Source organism: Lycium barbarum, chromosome 10, assembly GCF_019175385.1.
Source record: "Lycium barbarum isolate Lr01 chromosome 10, ASM1917538v2, whole genome shotgun sequence".
NCBI lineage: Eukaryota > Viridiplantae > Streptophyta > Magnoliopsida > Solanales > Solanaceae > Lycium > Lycium barbarum.
In genome coordinates this window covers 73,506,011-73,523,005 of record NC_083346.1, presented here as the reverse complement: position 1 = coordinate 73,523,005, position 16,995 = coordinate 73,506,011, and the positions used below count along the sequence as shown (strand labels likewise).

Genomic DNA, 16,995 nt, shown 5'->3' with positions numbered 1-16,995 from the left:
GGGAATCAACAATGGAAGATGAGGAAAAAGAATGGAGGGAGAAAAATAATGAGAACAGGCGGATGGAGAAGAAGAAGAAGAAGGAAAAGGAAGAACGAATCGAGGAAGGAGAAGAAGAACAGTGGAGCGAAAAGAGCAAAAACGGGTGCAACTATTGGCGCCCTTTTTTTTGGACCCATTTTGGTATTTTAGGGTTTATATTGACTGGGTCAAAGTGTTAAAAATAAAACTTGAGGGCAAAGTGTTAAAAATAAAGTTAAGGGTCAAAGTGTCAAAATAAAAACTTTTGAGCAAGGTTAAAATCTCTTAATCACTAATAAAAAAACATCACCTCCACTCAATAATTAAAACTTGAGTCACCTCCACTCAATAAAAAGACTTAAGAGTCGCCTATAGTCAAATACCACTTGTTTCATGTAGTAAAAGAAAAACCCACACCCTTTAGGAATAAAAAATCAAACCCTTACCCGACCCAATTAAGAACGGGGCAGGAATAAATAAAAAAGAGAGAAGCGGGGGTACTTGACTCATCACCTGAGGGTTTTGCACTGAACTCAAACTTATTAGGGTCGTGAAAAACCTTCTACACACACACTACACATTCACTATACCAACATTTCCTTCAATACCAAAATATCATTTGTGGATCTGGTGAAGAATGGCGTTGGCATTCGATGAGTTTGGTAGGCCATTCTTAATAATAAAAGAACAAGAGCAGAAGACCAGATTAAGAGGTCTTGATGCTCAAAAATCAAACATTTCTGCCGGCAAAGCCGTAGCTCGCATTCTACGCACTTCACTTGGTCCAAAGGGAATGGACAAAATTCTTCAGAGCCCTGACGGCGATATCACTATAAGTATTCTCTCCTCTCATTCTCCCTTTTTTTTCGCTGTTTTTTTTTTATTGGTGATATATATGTTTGATCTACGGAATTATATTACTTTGTTGCTGCTTTTTTTTTTTTTTCTTTTAAGCTAATTTTATATAGTTTCTCAATGAAAATACTGTCATTACATAATGTAGCAAAATAAAAAGATGCGTAAAACCAAACTTATGAGGACTTATAGAATGTCCTAACTTGTTATTACAATGGAAATAAATAAAATATGATAAGCATCTAAAAAATGAATTAATATTTGTAAAAATAAAAGTTGAACCAAGTATCTTCAAGGCAAAAAGTAGTCGTCTTAGGTTTTGGCAGTGAAAGATTTCGCTCAACATTGTGCTCCATAATCAGGTGGTTGTTGGTTGCTGTTTATTGATTGTGTCTTTAAACTCATTTTTGTCTTTTATTTGTATTTGTTTTTGGGAAAATTACGCTCTGTGTCTACTGGGAGAAAATGTTTACGCCGCATAGCCCATATTTTGAGTTTGTTACCCGCTTTAGCCCATATTTGTATATAAACACTGTTTATACACTATTACACAAGTTTTGGTACATTATGTATAATGCTTTTTTCCCAGGTATAATGTTGTATAAACTGAAATATGGTTACGTGGCGTAATATTTTATGCTGGGTTGTATATTTTTGAAAATTTCCTGTTTTTGTTTTTTCCTTTTCCTAGTGGAAGGTTCTATTTTTGCATATACAGGTACTCCATTGCTAATTGTGATGTCTACTTTCTGCACTATTATGTGAGAAATTTTCAGATTAGTATCGCAGAATAACAGTTTTGTTTTTTGATAAGAATGACATAGTTTCTGATATGTGAACTTCATGATGTGGTAGATGTTAAGCTAGCGATTTTGAGAAATTATCTCTGTGGGTGATTTGACGGGATTATCATAGTTCTCTCTGTCCTTTTTTTTGTTTTCGTAACTGCTCTTAGTAAAATGTGAAATATACTGGTCAACACAACTCTAAAATTACTCCAGCTTCATTATATTACTTAGTTGTAACCTACCTCTGGACAAATATGTACTTCACACCATTATACTAGATAGTTGATCTGTGTTTCATGAAATGTTATCCCAAAGCAAGAAAAATTAGTTTTCTAAGCTTAACATAATTGCAAGAGCTAAGCTACTTGAGTGCCGTATTACAATAGGCCGAGTCATGCACTGTGGTACTACTGAGCAATAGAGTTTAAGTTTGCCAAAACACTTTTAGTTTCAGTCAAATATTTACCGAATTTTGTCGGTTCTATTTGACGGGAACTATGAAAAAAAAAAAAAAGAAGGAAATTAGTGAGAACTCACATTTAGAGGTATTATTTTTGTAGTCTCTACTATTTTTAATTTATTTCTAGAGTCTCGTGCACCTTTTTGAGATTTAAGTTCTTCCTTTTTTTATATCTTTCTAGTGTCAAGTATAATTTTTTGTGTTGCATATTTTAGGATCCGATGGAACTTTCTTGGTGTCTATGGTTAAATCTTTTTTCCCACTGTTCCCATCACATCTAACGGACAAAGTTTGGTAAATATTTTACAGAGACTAAAAGTGTTAACTTTTGACAAACTTAAAGCACCAAAATTTCTTAATTGCATACTTAAGAGATGAACCTACCCTCAAACATAAGGGACCATTTTTGTCATTTTTCTCATTAGAATGTCACAGTTTGTGATATGTGAACTTCAGTATGTTCTAGATGTTAAGCTGGCTATTTTGAGAAATTTCCTATGTGGGTGAATGTCACAGGCTTATCATATTTCTCTCTCTCCTTTCTTTTTGTTTTTGGTGACCGTGCTTAGCAAAATGTTCAATATGCTGGTCAACACAACTCTAAAATTGAGTTACTCCAGCTCCATTATGTTACTTAGTTGTAACCTCTGGACAAATATATGCTTCACACCATTATACTAGATAGTTGACCTCTGTTTCAAGAAAGGCTATCCGGAAGCAAGACAAAATAGTTATCTAAGCTTAGCATTATTGCACGAGCCGAGCTACTTGAGTGCTGTATTTTACATTTTGGTCGAGTCATGCACTGTGGTACTACTGAGCAGTAGACTTTTATCTTCTTCTGAGATGTGCATTTAGGTCTATAAGGTGATTTTGATAACTTATGTTTGGCAAAAAGAGTAATGATTTGAAAGCATATTTGACCACATCTGTGTTCTTTTCCTTTTTTGTTCTAACTTATGCAAACTTATTTCTTGTGATGAACTTTGCTGATCTTTGAATTTTGTATCCTCAGCAAATGATGGTGCAACTATCTTGGAGCAGATGGATGTTGACAATCAGATTGCGAAGTTGATGGTTGAGTTGTCACGAAGTCAAGATTATGAAATTGGTGATGGAACTACTGGAGTTGTTGTCATGGCTGGGGCACTTCTTGAACAAGCGGAAAAGCTGTTAGAACGTGGTATTCACCCTATTCGAGTGGCAGAAGGATACGAAATGGCTTCTAGGATAGCAGTTGAACACTTGGAGTGTATTGCAAATAAGTTTGAATTTGGAGTGAATGAGTTTGAGCCTTTAATTCAAACCTGCATGACTACTTTGTCATCTAAGATGTAAGTGCCAATCTAATGCCAACTCCGCTGTTACCTTTTTCTGTTGCTACGAATTTTCTTAAAGATCTCCTAAGTTCTAAACTTGTATTCTATGACTTCAAGAACATGCTTGTGATCCATCAGAATGTGCATATTGCTCTAAAAGTATTTTGCCGCTATGGGTTTCTGATTACAACTGTGAAAACCCCGCTATACAACTTATTTGTTTTGACACGGGGAATTTGTATTGTAGTGTGAACAGATGCAAGCGTAGCATGGCTGAGATTGCTGTCAAAGCAGTGCTAGCTGTTGCAGATCTTGAGAGGAAGGATGTTAATCTGGACTTAATCAAAGTTGAGGGAAAAGTTGGTGGAAAATTAGAGGATACAGAGCTAATTTACGGAATTGTAGTTGACAAAGATATGAGTCATCCTCAGATGCCAAAGCAAATTCAGGATGCAAATATTGCCATTTTGACTTGTCCTTTTGAGCCTCCAAAACCAAAGACCAAGCATAAGGTTGACATTGATACTGTGGAAAAATTTCAAACTTTACGCCAACAGGAGCAGAAGTACTTTGATGACATGGTCCAGAAGTGCAAGGTAAATTTGCAGAATATGTTTGTATATATAGTGAAAGATGGTTTCCCACATGTTCTTAGACTTTTTAGTCAGATTGGCATGGAGAAAAGTTGACTCTTATGGCCAGCTAAAGCCTTAGCCTTATGTTCCCTCTGCTCCATTTATGTAACATTATTTCCTTATTAGTCCATTCCAAAAGGAATGCCCCATTTTTATATTTGGAAACAATTTAACTTTGAACTTCTCATTTTACTCTTAATGAGAAGCTTTTATCGCCACACAAATGTTATGGCAATTTTAAGACCAAAAGTTTCAAAAATCTTCCTTTCTTGAATTCCGCTCCAAGTCAAACTACGTCAGATAATTTAGAATGTAGTATGTTTCTTGAATTTTCATATGAGGATAGAGTGTAGGACTTTATCCTATTCTGCCCTTTCCAACTCCTTGTTTAAGCAAACAAATTGTGTTGTTTCCCATCTATTTTTGTATATGCTAAATATGAGAATGAAGGACTGTATTCTCTTATCCATCGCACCTTTTCTTTGTGAAGTTGCACACCTTGGATTTTATTAGCATAAACAAGTACAAGCTAGAGGGATGCCAATGTTTTTGAGTTTTCCCGTGTTCACAAAATCATTGTTTCAGGGGGTGGGAGATCTATGGTTTGTGTTTTTGGGCCTGTAAGTAGCAGTTTGGTTGGTTTTACATGCAAAGATTACCATGAGCTGAATTTTCCGTGCATCTTCTGGTAGTTTGGCTTATCAGGACCTGGATTTCCTAACTAGTCTGCCGATGTCTGACAGGATGTTGGTGCCACTTTAGTTATTTGCCAGTGGGGTTTTGATGATGAAGCAAACCACTTACTAATGCATAGAAATCTGCCTGCTGTTAGATGGGTAGGTGGTGTGGAGTTGGAGCTGATAGCAATTGCTACAGGTTTGCATTCTATTTGCTTATTAACTATGATGCCTTTTCTGTTGTGGTTCTATTACAACAGTTAATTTCATCGCATAATCTTCTTGGTTCCACACGTGATTAGGTGGGAGAATTGTGCCGAGGTTTCAAGAGTTGACACCTGAAAAACTTGGCCGGGTATTGTTTCTAGTCTCCTGTGTCTGGTCTTACATCTAGAAATTTTGTGTGAAATAGTGATGAGAGGGTCATTGACTGGTATATTACTAATATAACTGACTAATATTTTATGAAATTTTACTCTTCCGTTGCTTACAGATTCTTAATGTTTGTAATTTCTCAAATCTATTCTTTTCATTCAATGACTTTTTTTGCATCACATTCATATCCTCTCAAAGAATTTCATTTCAACTTAGCCATTTAACCGGGCCTTTCAATATGAATAGTATTTCTTAATGTGCTTTTGGATCTCTAACACCTACTAAAAGTGATGTTCTATAAGTTCAGGCTGGTCTGGTTAGAGAGAAATCATTCGGTACAACAAAGGACAGAATGATATACATTGAACATTGTGCAAATTCACGGGCCGTGACGATATTTATCCGTGGTGGTATGTTTCTGTGACCAGCCTTTTTTTTCTCTCTCAAAATAAATCCTTCTTGATGTACACTATTCATGGAATTTTCATGTGCTCCTTATATTTTCATGTTTTGGGTCTAGCATCTTTCATTTTTTAATCTTTTCTTTTTACTTTGGCATCTACGATTTCTAGGTTTGCGCTGTTTCCATCCATGTTCTATTAGATTGTGACACTGTCAGCACCCAACTGTTGGAACTGCATGTTGATCCTCCATGGTTCTTGTTTTCATGAGTGTAAAGATTCCGAAAACAACTGAACTTAATTTTGGTTAAGATGATGGTACATATGTAATCTTTTCAAGTATGCTCCCATAATTAGTTGGAAAAATTTGGTTGAGGGTAATGCACCATGCGGTTCCCATTTCTTTTTAATCATTTTTTGTTTGGTCGGATACTGACTTCCACCCAGATACTGAGTTCTTGCCTAGTGGAGTTTGTGTTACAACTTACTAATTACGGGATGTCGGAACTTTGCAATTGAGGAAAGTCGTTTCCTAATACCAGGATTTGTTTTTTTACGGAGCACCAGTCGAGCATCCTTTTACCTGAACATATCTGAACTTTAGTGGTAAAACATATGGGAGGATTATGCAGAAGCTTAGAATATTTGAGAAACGTATCGATTAAGATATTTGAACTGAGCTTTGATCATCATACAGGTAACAAGATGATGATAGAGGAGACAAAACGTAGTATCCATGATGCTTTGTGCGTGGCTAGAAATCTTATTCACAACAACTCTATTGTGTATGGTGGTGGTTCAGCAGAGATCTCTTGCTCAATTGCTGTAGAAGCAGCAGCTGATAAACACCCAGGAGTTGAGCAGGCGAGCTTTTATTTTATTTGTTCTTGTTTCTACTTTTTTTAAATAATTGATTATCATTAACTAAAGCATCAATCCTTCTATCAACAGTATGCTATCAGGGCATTTGCAGATGCTTTGGATTCTATCCCAATGGCACTTGCTGAGAATAGTGGTCTCCAACCCATTGAAACTCTATCAGCTGTTAAATCTCAGCAAATTAAGGTAAACCTTGAATTGTTGTAACTTAGAAATGTAAAATCACTCCACAGTTGTATGGGAGTTTGATGAAGTTTCTCAGTCGAATAATTAGAAAACATAAGATTTTCTCAAGAGATAATTCCTAGTATTTCTGTCGTATATGAGAAACAGCCTCTCTACCTGTCAAGGTGGGGGGTAAGGTCTGCGTGCACTCTACCGTCCCTAGACCTCACTTTGTGTGAGTACACTGGATATGTTGTCGTCGTCGTTGTTGTACCTCCCGACTTAAAAAAAAAAAATGTACCTCTCGGCTATTTGCAAAGTTTCTGAGTCTGAATAATGAGAAAACATAAGATTTTCTCAAGCTGTAATTCTTAGTTTTGTCATGTACCTCTGGACTATTTTGAGAACATTGCGTTTTGACTATAGCTTAAATTCTGTTGCAGGAAAACAATCCTAATTTTGGGATAGATTGCAGTGATGCTGGCACAAACGACATGCGCGAGCAAAATGTCTTTGAGACACTGATTGGGAAGAAACAGCAGATTTTGCTTGCAACTCAGGTTGTTAAGATGATTTTAAAGATTGATGATGTCATTAGTCCATCTGAATATTGATGTTAAAGTACTTTAAACAAAAGTTTTGTGCTGCCTAAGAGAAGATGGACATTCTACCTTTGGCAATGCCACTCCAAGTAGTTTTGGTTTCTATGTCGTAATTGAGTTCAGTTTTGGTGGTTAACCGATTGATGTGATTTTCGGATTGAAGTCGTTGATTTAATTAATGACCAGTGCCCTGTCAGAATTTGCTCTATGAAAAGGGCTGTGGAGTTACTACTACCTTATAGGTCATTTTTACCTCTACTCTTCAGTGCCGCAAGTGCTCAAAAGCTAGAGTTTCTCGTATTTGTTTCCTCTCAACTTTATTATGTGTCTTACCCAACTAGTGTTAGTTGGTGAGTCACAAAATAAGATTTTTTGATAACTCTCCACACTTAATATTGAGATGTGGTTTTACTTGACTATGGTGCTTTTCTGGTTTCCCATTGCAAATTTATCCCTTAATCTGCCCATGGAAACCAAAAATCTTTGAAGTAAGGACTCAGACCACTAAATCATTTCCCTGGGTCCTAGCAAAGCCAACCCTTAACATGTGAGACAAGGTTTTGCACAAGTTGGCTCAGTCAAAGAGGAGGATAATTCACAGAATAAGCAACGTTGGGCAGGGTGCACTGGATTTGCCTTTTTTTTTTTTTTTTTTTTGTGAGGAGTGGGGTGTTTCAAACCTCAAAATGAAGTCATTTTTTTTTACCAAATTGGGAAACAATTAAAGAGAAATTACGAACATTGAATTTGTTTTGGAAAACATTATCCATTTAATTAATATATTTTATTTCAATTAATTTATCAGAGAGGTACAAACCAACTTATTTAATAAAAATAAATTAAAGAAAGAAAGACAGATTAATAAATATAACCCGCCTGATGAGGCGCATCACGACCTGTCTGTCTTGGTAAACGTTGTTGTATGGTTCAAAGACAAGTAATACATGGATTAGTAATACAGATATTAGTAATGTAGGAGTTGTATAACATGGATTAGTGATACAAGGATTATTTTTTGTTGGGTGTTTAGTTCATTACACTAAAATTAGACACAAAAAATACCATTTGAATATTTATTTATTTTTAAAATTGAAAATAATTGGTTGTAATTATATCCTTGAATGCTTGACCTATATAAGTTTCTTAGAACAAGGCTAGTTTTGTCATTTTAACTTTTTATCCATGTATAAGCTATCCATGAATAAGTTATCCCATGATGATGGTGGTATAAGATAATATACCCTTTGGTGTATTAAATAATTCATGTATTAGTTATACACGCCCCAAAATGTCAACCAAACATGATATAAAATAATACCACATATAATACCATGACTATTTTATCTAAGACCTCCTAGCAAACGAGCTCTCATTCAGCACGTTGGCGTGTCACTATTTGCTAAGTGACTACTGCTAGTAAACTAATATGAAGAATTGTGTTCATTACCTCACACGTCTTATCTGTCTTCAGTGTGTTGACCGTTTGTCTTATCTATCGGGAGCGATGAATCGGCAACTCGCGTCATTAGGTCATGCACGAAATGATTCATATTCGCACAAAGATTTGTGTCATATTTTAGATAATAAGTTTCAAAAGTCTTCCTATCATTTTAAACTCATATCCAATCAAACACCTTCACATAAATTGGAACGGAAGGGGTAATATTCTATAGTAATGCAAATGCATTTGGTAGTTTCCTTGATGGAAGGAAACAGTTTGTTAACAGTCTCGAAGGTAAAGAATTTCGCCAAATAGTCTCTAACCTAAGCTATGTGGATGTGACTTTGTCAGTCTGACATCTTTTGCGATAACATAGGTTAGAAGGCTCTTAGGGCGTTGTGTCAAGTTCTCTCAAGGGTTACAAACTAATAGTTGATCAAAGGTGATTTCCAACTCTTACTTTAACAACATGGTTGAAGGTACGTTCCGAACTTATTTTCTATTGTGACGTCTTATGTTTGATTTAATTTTCTTAAATATGATAGATTGCTCGCAAAATTAAGATGTATAAATGACCTTTTTGAACATATTTAAGAGTAACTTGTACAACCAACAAATATTGTGGTGGAGTGACTGTAACACTCCGTAAATTCGGGTTAGGTTTGAATATGTTAAATGAGTATTAATGTGACATTTTATTCTTCCAGTCCTTCGTCTGAAGCCCTAAGCATCCGATCCTTTTCACTTCGTCCTTAAGCTTTGCTTTCCATGCTCGTTTTATCGGTACCTCGCACAATGAAAAGGAAAGTAGTTAGTCAAAATGATACGCCACCCCATAGGGTGAAATTTAGGAACATAAATGATCATATCCCTCAGACTCGAATGAAACTTTGAGAGCTTTGATTACGGAGGCTCAGACTCACGGTCTCGAATATGGCAAAGGAGCCTGAATCATGTCGCGATTGCAAACTAGTGGCCATTCTAGTTGCCTTTCCAGGCACATGTTGGTTCCTACCTCGTGATATCAGTGTGAGATCATCCTTGCCCAAACCGAGGGATAGCCTTTCCGGACTAGGCATGGCCTCAAGTTAAATACTTTTCATCGGCCAAAAGTGTAGTTTCTGTTCAAACCAATATTCTTTAACCAAGGGCAGTAATCTGTTTCTTTTCATCAAGTGTAGCGCATGTTCTTTTAAAGAAACAACTTAGTCACAAACATGGCTGCAACTCCATCACAAAATGTGAGAGTCAGCTCAAGCATATGCATCTGTATGTTTTTTTTAAGATCAAAGCAGCAGCTGAATGGTCAACATATAACAACAGACTACAACAAGCAATGGCAATAAACAACCATAGATAGTAGCTGTCAGGTAGCAGCAAGATGAAACAACAAAAGCAAACTGTGGGTAGCATAAACAACAATTGTTTGGCAAAGAAAGTGTCTATATCCAGAGTCAATTGTGTCTCAAATATGGCATGGCAGTAGAACAGTAACTCAAGGCCACAGCTACATCCTCAAAATAGCATCTTTCAGCCCCAAAAGCACAACAATAATTTGCTCTAGACGCAGTAAACTTTCTTTTAAAACTTAGTATCAATAGATAGTAACAGCAGATAACTACAATAGGAAGTTGACAAACACAACAACAGTTCAACCCAAATCTTAACATACTACCCAACATCTCATCAAGTTTGTAGCAAACAGAATAAGTGTAGTACTATTCTTTTCCAGAAAAATACCAGAAATGATAGCAGTTGACCTAATGACATCACTCAACTCAAAGTGCCCAACATTCAACAACATTCAGGCCATAAATTGCAGCAAACATTTTCTTTTCATCAAGTATAGCACCTCTTTGCCAAAGTATTGCTCCATTGTAGTAGTTGTTGGCCTCAAAGGGCAACAATAACTTATCCAAGGAAAAAATGCAACATAGCAGTAGCCTCACATGAACCAGTAATTTGCCTTAAAATGCAGCATCTATTTACCTCAAAATGCATCAAAAATTTAGCCTAAAAGAGCAACAATTCAGAGAAATACCACATCAACAAATAGTGTAAAAATGGTAGCCAACCTATCCTAAAAATAGCATCAGAATGGATCAGTTACAAGCAGCAAATGTGTCCCCTAATAGATATCAAAACAAGGAATCTGCCCAGCTAAATATAATAACACAACAACAACAACATACCTAGTAGAATCCCACAATGTGAGGTCAGAGGAGGGTAGAGTGTACGCAGACCTTACCCCCACTTTGAAAGGTAGGGAGGCTATTTCCGAAAGACCCTCGGCTCAAGAGAGAACAAGACAAAAATATCAGATAGGGACAAACATATCAAAACAATATGAAAACGAGGAATAACAAAAGCGAGAAAGTCATGATAGAATAGTCTGGAAAGAAAGGTGCAGTAGCTACCATAGACAAATAAGATAATCGAAGTACAAGGCCGAACAAATATAAGCAGAAATCAAATGGCAATAAACGAATGAGCAAAACTACACCTACTAGGACGAAAGGATAAGTAAGACTACCTCTTAGCCTTCTATCCTAATCTGAGTCCTCCATAACTTCCTATCTAAAGTTATGTCCTCGGTAAGCTGAAACTGCGCCATGTCCTTGTCACAACCCAACTGGAGGGCCGCGACGGGCACCCGGTGCTATCCCACCCTGGCACCCCTTATCATACATTTACATTTACATCTAGGTGAGCCACATAGCTGAATCATACTTTCTATCCATTATTCATGCTAATTCCATTGGACAACAATACATTTATATCATCATTTGCAACTATGCCCATATCAATGTACATAAGCCGACGAGGCTAACAAAATGATATTCAAAATATAGGCCGACAAGGCCAAACACATCTAAACATATACACATGTCTACGAGCCTCTAAGGAGAGTGTGTCATATCATATAGGCGGGACAGGACCCCGTTATGCCCATAAATATGTACACAAAAGAATCAATACCCAAAAGCTATAGCTCCAAATGAAATGGAGCTCCGCTATGTAGTCCTTGAGAAATATAGCGATGGATTAAGCCTGTCTCCCTGGCCACCTGCGGGCATGACGCAGCGTCCATAAACAAAAGGACGTCAGTACGAAGAATGTACTGAGTATGTAAAGCATGATCAACATCATTATAGGAGCATAATAAGCAACATAAGAAATATCATAAGATGGGAGATAATAGTATCATCGTCATAAGCACTTACTTGCTTTTCATAGGGACTTTCCATTTCTAATGCGAGATTGTGTACATACATCCGTATTCGTATTCGTACTCATATCCGTACTCATTTACATTTCGTATCCATAGTCGTATTCATATACATATTCTTATTCATATTCATATCATATTCGTATTCATACTTATTTCTATATCGTATACATATCCATATCATATACATAGCATTTACATAGCATACCCGACCACGAAGGTTCGGTGTTTCACGTACCCGACCATGGCTAGGCTCGGTTATCATACATACCTAGCCAACCAAGGCTCAAGGTTACACATACCTGGCCCTACCAAGGCTTCAGGGTTATCCGTACCCAACTGCAGAGGTGCGCGCGCGTTACATAAATATATATTCTACTCGGCCACATAAGCTCGGGGTTCCATAATAGTCATACATAGACACATATACATAAAAGCTCATAAGCATCTTTAGCATCATTACTATTATCATCGTCATCATTATCGTTATCACTATTATCGTCGTCATCATTATCGTTATCACTATTATCGTCGTTCATTACATCTATCTTTATAGGATTACTCGTCATATGAGGAATCTAGTACAATCGTAACATATCGAGAATCATGAGCTTAGTAGCTTTGAAGATAGAATCATTTGGAGGACATCATAGGCTCATAGAAGAATAGATATTTGGCCAAAGAACCATGCCTTATGAAAGAAGGGTTAGCCTTACATACCTTTCAATCAACTATTCCATCACTTGCACGTTCTCCTCCAATGCTCACGTTTCTACCTTTAGTAGAGTTATACTATCATTAGAAATCAATAACTAGCATACACGACTAAAACTAGAGAAAATTGGACAGTATCTCCTTTATTCATACGACTTCCTCCATATCATATATCAACTCCCAAATGTCAATAATACATTCACAATATCATAACAATAGTCTTTATTCATCCACATTATCCACATTTCTCAATTCACTTCAAGTCATCCATATCCATGGTCATAACACACGATTACATTCGTTCATATACAATGTCTATCCCATGTTCTTAACATCATTTATAACAAGATTATAATCATATCATATCACGAATCATTACTCAATCCAAACTATTGCTCAAAGTTGACACTATTCCCACATTCAAGACTCATTTTCTATATTCTTCTACAATCCAAGTGTTTCAACTTTTAAACACCTTATACAACATGAAAATACCATAAAACTTACCTTAGAGGGTGTGGGAATGAATCTTGAGTGGAAATACTTCACTTGAACCAAACCCTAGTTCTCCTCCGATGGAATTTCTTGTGGTCCTCTAACCCTTGGAAGCTTTCTAACACATAAACACTTGATTCTAGTCTTTGATCTTTGTCTTCTCTTGGACTTGAGTGGAATATGCTTAGAGGAGGGTTTTGAGCTCTCAACACTTGTACAATATGAAAAATAAAGTAAAAGAACACAAGGCATCTATTTATACAAACACTAAAAATCTGCCCATCGGGACTTCCTCGGACACTTATACAGTCCGTATAGTATTGTACGGTCCGTATAAGTGGTCGTGGTTCACCAACCAGAAAATCATCTCCCTGCTGGGAGGTATACCGATACCTTATACGGACCGTATTGTCACGACCCAGCTAGGGGCTGTGACGGGTACCCGGGGCTAGCCACCGAGCACCACTCGTTCTACTACTTATTATGCTCATAAACATTCTTTTATCATATTCATACTCAAATTATAAGGAAAACATCTTTCATTTGAAGACATAAATACTTTTATATACATGCGCCTCTTGGCTATTAAAATAATATATATATATATATATATATATATGTTAACAATCTCGTGAGACCATATAGCCCACACTGCGTATCTACGAGCCTCTACTAGAGTGCTAGACATAAGGACGGGACAAGACCCCGTCATGCCCAAAACACATATACATATGCATGACTATACACAAAAGAATCATCATAAGCACCTCCGAATAATGGAGTGCTCTCAATCAGCTACTGACTCCTACGAATCAGGATCAAGCTCACCTCCCTGTCTACCTGTAGGCATGAACACAGCGTCCAAAGAAAACGGACGTCAGTACGAACATTGTACTGAGTATGAGAGGCATAAACAATTAAATAAGACAATGATATAGAGGAAATATCAATATAGAACATCTGTATCTGATTGTCAAATGTAAAGGAGATAATGCATGCTGGCTTACTCATAATCATCATCATGTCATGTATGCATAAATGTATAAGCTGCCCGTCCATATAGGTACGGTGTGATAATGTATAAGCTTCCCGTCCATATTGTATCGGTGTAATAATCATAACCTTAGCCTGCGTCCAGGCCTCCCGAGTCCGGGGTATCATCTCATGCCGCCCACTAGTGGTGTCTGCCCATGCCGTCTGGCCATGGTGTATACGCTGCCCGCCTTAGCGGTGACTGCCCGGCCATATAGGCGCGGTGTATATCATCATTATAATATGCTCATCATGGTATGCTCATCATAATATTCTTATCATAATACATGCATAATGCTCAAGGACAACTATATTTTATCGAGGTGACGTAAGGTCGTGATCCCCCGATTTCATTATAGAGCGTTCATTGACATTCTGCCTCACCTTGAAGGATTTAGTAGATAAGGTGAGTGTAAGCAATAAATAGTATCATTAACATTATAGGATCATCATATCATACATTTTAGAATCTCTATACTTTGACTCATCATCATCACTATAGGACTCATAACATATCTCTTATCTTATACCGCTATTCATGGACATAGACTTTTAGCTTTTCGGAATGTAGGAATTTGTGAATAGGAAAGAAGAGTCGTGATATAGGATTCATGCCATTAGAAAGAAGGGACTAGCCTCACATACCTTTCGCGTTTAATTAAGCTATTGCTCGCTTGTTCTCCTTCAATGTCACGTTTCTACCTTCAAGAGAGAATTCACATTAACGTTAGTTAATTGACTATAAGAACGTGTCGCTATTTCTAGGGAAAATTGGGCAGCATTTCCTTTGTTTATACTACTTTCCACACATTCTATATCAACTCCCAAATGCTCACAACAACATTCACAATATGGCAAACAACAATCATCATTTGTATACATTTATCACAATTCGCCATCTCTCTTCAATTTCTCCACAATTGTGGTTATGGCTCATTATCGTGTTTTCTCATATATAATACTTATTTCATGGTCTAAAAGTCATTTATAACATATTCATAATCACAACACACCAACATTCATGATTCCATCCAACTACCATTCAACCATGACACTATTCACTCATTTATGACCCATTTTCTATGTCTTTCTACAATTCAAATGTCTTAGCCTTCCAATACCTTAAAAAACATGGTATGGTCATGAAACGTACCTTAGATGATGGTTGAACAAGCCTTGAATGGAAATATTCTTTTTTTTAGCACCAAAACCCTACTTCACCTCTCTTGGGATTTCTTGGTTTGGATGACTTTTACTTAGGTCACATACACTTGTTTTCATGGATTTGGAGTAGTTGATCTTGGATTTCCTTTGATTTCTTGTAGATGAGTGATGGAGAATATTCTAGAGGGTTCTTGACTTGTGGAGAGTGGATGTGGAATGAAAACGAAATGAAAAAGGTCCCTTACATTAATTCACAAAAGCTGTCCCGACCAACTTATACAGACCAACATACGGTCCGTATATTTTTCACTGACCGTATATTGGACCGTATGTTTGGTCCAGTGAGGTATGTTGTTCTGGACAGAATCTACGGCCTGGACATACGGTCCGTGAATTTTATACGGCCAGTATGTCTGGTCGTATAATGTTCAGTTGTCCGGGACTTGTTTTCGTCGACTCATTTGATCTCCGATCCTTATGGGACCTTCTTAACACTTGTTTAACACTTCAATACCAATCTAAGGGACGTTTTTAGTTGTCTCTAAGACATCATTATGCCATCATTAAATCGTCGTCCGAAATTCTTGCCCGACACATAACATATCCTTTACTTTCTTTGCCAAACTTCTTCCTTTTAATCAAATGCCTTCGAATCTCGATTAAGATCATCAAATGCTATTTCTTACTTATCCAAATCATCGTATAACTTGTGTTCCTTGCTAGACTATTCAATGTACACTAACGGGGAATTTCCCAAGGTGTAACACGTATAAAGTTATATGGACCGTATAAGTGGTCGTATAACTCCACTTCTCTGAAATGGTTTCCGTCGTTTCGTTCGATCTCCAATTCTTATGGAACCTTCTTAACACTTGTATAATACTTCATTAACCATACAATAGGATCTATAGCATCCCTTCAAAACATCACCACATAAATATTAGCTCAATCATAGATGAACCTTTCCGATCACGACTTACATTTCGCTCCCTTCAACTAACTAAACTTCACATATTTGTAGGACTTCGGAATCTTATTGTATGAACCTAAAGCTATCCAATCCTTCGCTTAACCCCGTAGGGATTTCATGATCACCTTAAGATCACATTAGCCTATCCACAAGGCAACACATACGGAAATTTCCGAGGTGTAACATTCTTCCCCCCTTAAGAACATTTGTCCTCGAATGTTAAGTCTTCGGGGATTCTATAAAAATTTCTCCAGAGTTTCCCCTATAATATGGCACTACCATCCTGTCACAACAGCCTATAATAATAATGCCTCACAAGGCCACAACGTAATAGCAATAGAATTTGGCCACACACGACCCAAATGCATAAAAAGGAAAACATACATACCTTATGATCTTGATGTCTCATCTTGGATTTCTTCTAGGGGCTGAAATAAATGTGGGTACTTGGATCTCATAATTTCTTTCGCTTCCCATGTCATTTCTTCTCGGTTATTGTGTCTCCATAAAACCTTAACCGAGGCCACTTCTTTGTTTCTAAGCCTCCGTACTTGCCTATCTAATATGGAAATGGGTACCTCTTCATAAGTTAACTTTTCTGTCACTTGTACATCATTTACTGGCACGATCTTAGTAGGATCTCCAACACATTTACGAAGCATCGAGACATGGAAACTGGGTGAACTGACTCCAAATTAGGAGGTAGATCTAATTCATAAGCCACTTTGCCTATCTTGCGCACAATCTCATAAGGCCCAATGTATCGGGGACTG

The 16,995-nt window shown here is 37.0% G+C and overlaps 1 protein-coding gene across 1 annotated transcript; it reads left to right on the top strand.

Annotated features, from left to right (window-relative positions):
• The first annotated feature begins 524 nt into the window (after nucleotides 1-524).
• Nucleotides 525-7,391, top strand: LOC132614062 (T-complex protein 1 subunit epsilon-like). The gene is made up of 9 exons (XM_060328424.1): nucleotides 525-857; nucleotides 3,140-3,458; nucleotides 3,691-4,039; nucleotides 4,822-4,954; nucleotides 5,058-5,110; nucleotides 5,438-5,540; nucleotides 6,229-6,395; nucleotides 6,483-6,596; nucleotides 7,019-7,391. Exons 1-9 carry the CDS (start codon nucleotides 659-661, stop codon nucleotides 7,187-7,189), a joined length of 1,608 nt encoding a protein of 535 aa, XP_060184407.1. The 5' UTR covers nucleotides 525-658; the 3' UTR covers nucleotides 7,190-7,391.
• The last annotated feature ends 9,604 nt before the right edge of the window (nucleotides 7,392-16,995 follow it).

What these genes read in the sequence shown, in the direction of transcription:
- LOC132614062 (XM_060328424.1), top strand. Translation starts at nt 659, where the DNA reads ATGGCGTTGGCATTCGATGAGTTTGGTAGGCCATTCTTAATAATAAAA. An exon ending in TGACGGCGATATCACTATAA is followed by an intron (nt 858 to 3,139) that starts GTATTCTCTCCT and finishes TTGTATCCTCAG; the next exon opens with CAAATGATGGTGCAACTATC. An exon ending in ACTACTTTGTCATCTAAGAT is followed by an intron (nt 3,459 to 3,690) that starts GTAAGTGCCAAT and finishes TTTGTATTGTAG; the next exon opens with TGTGAACAGATGCAAGCGTA.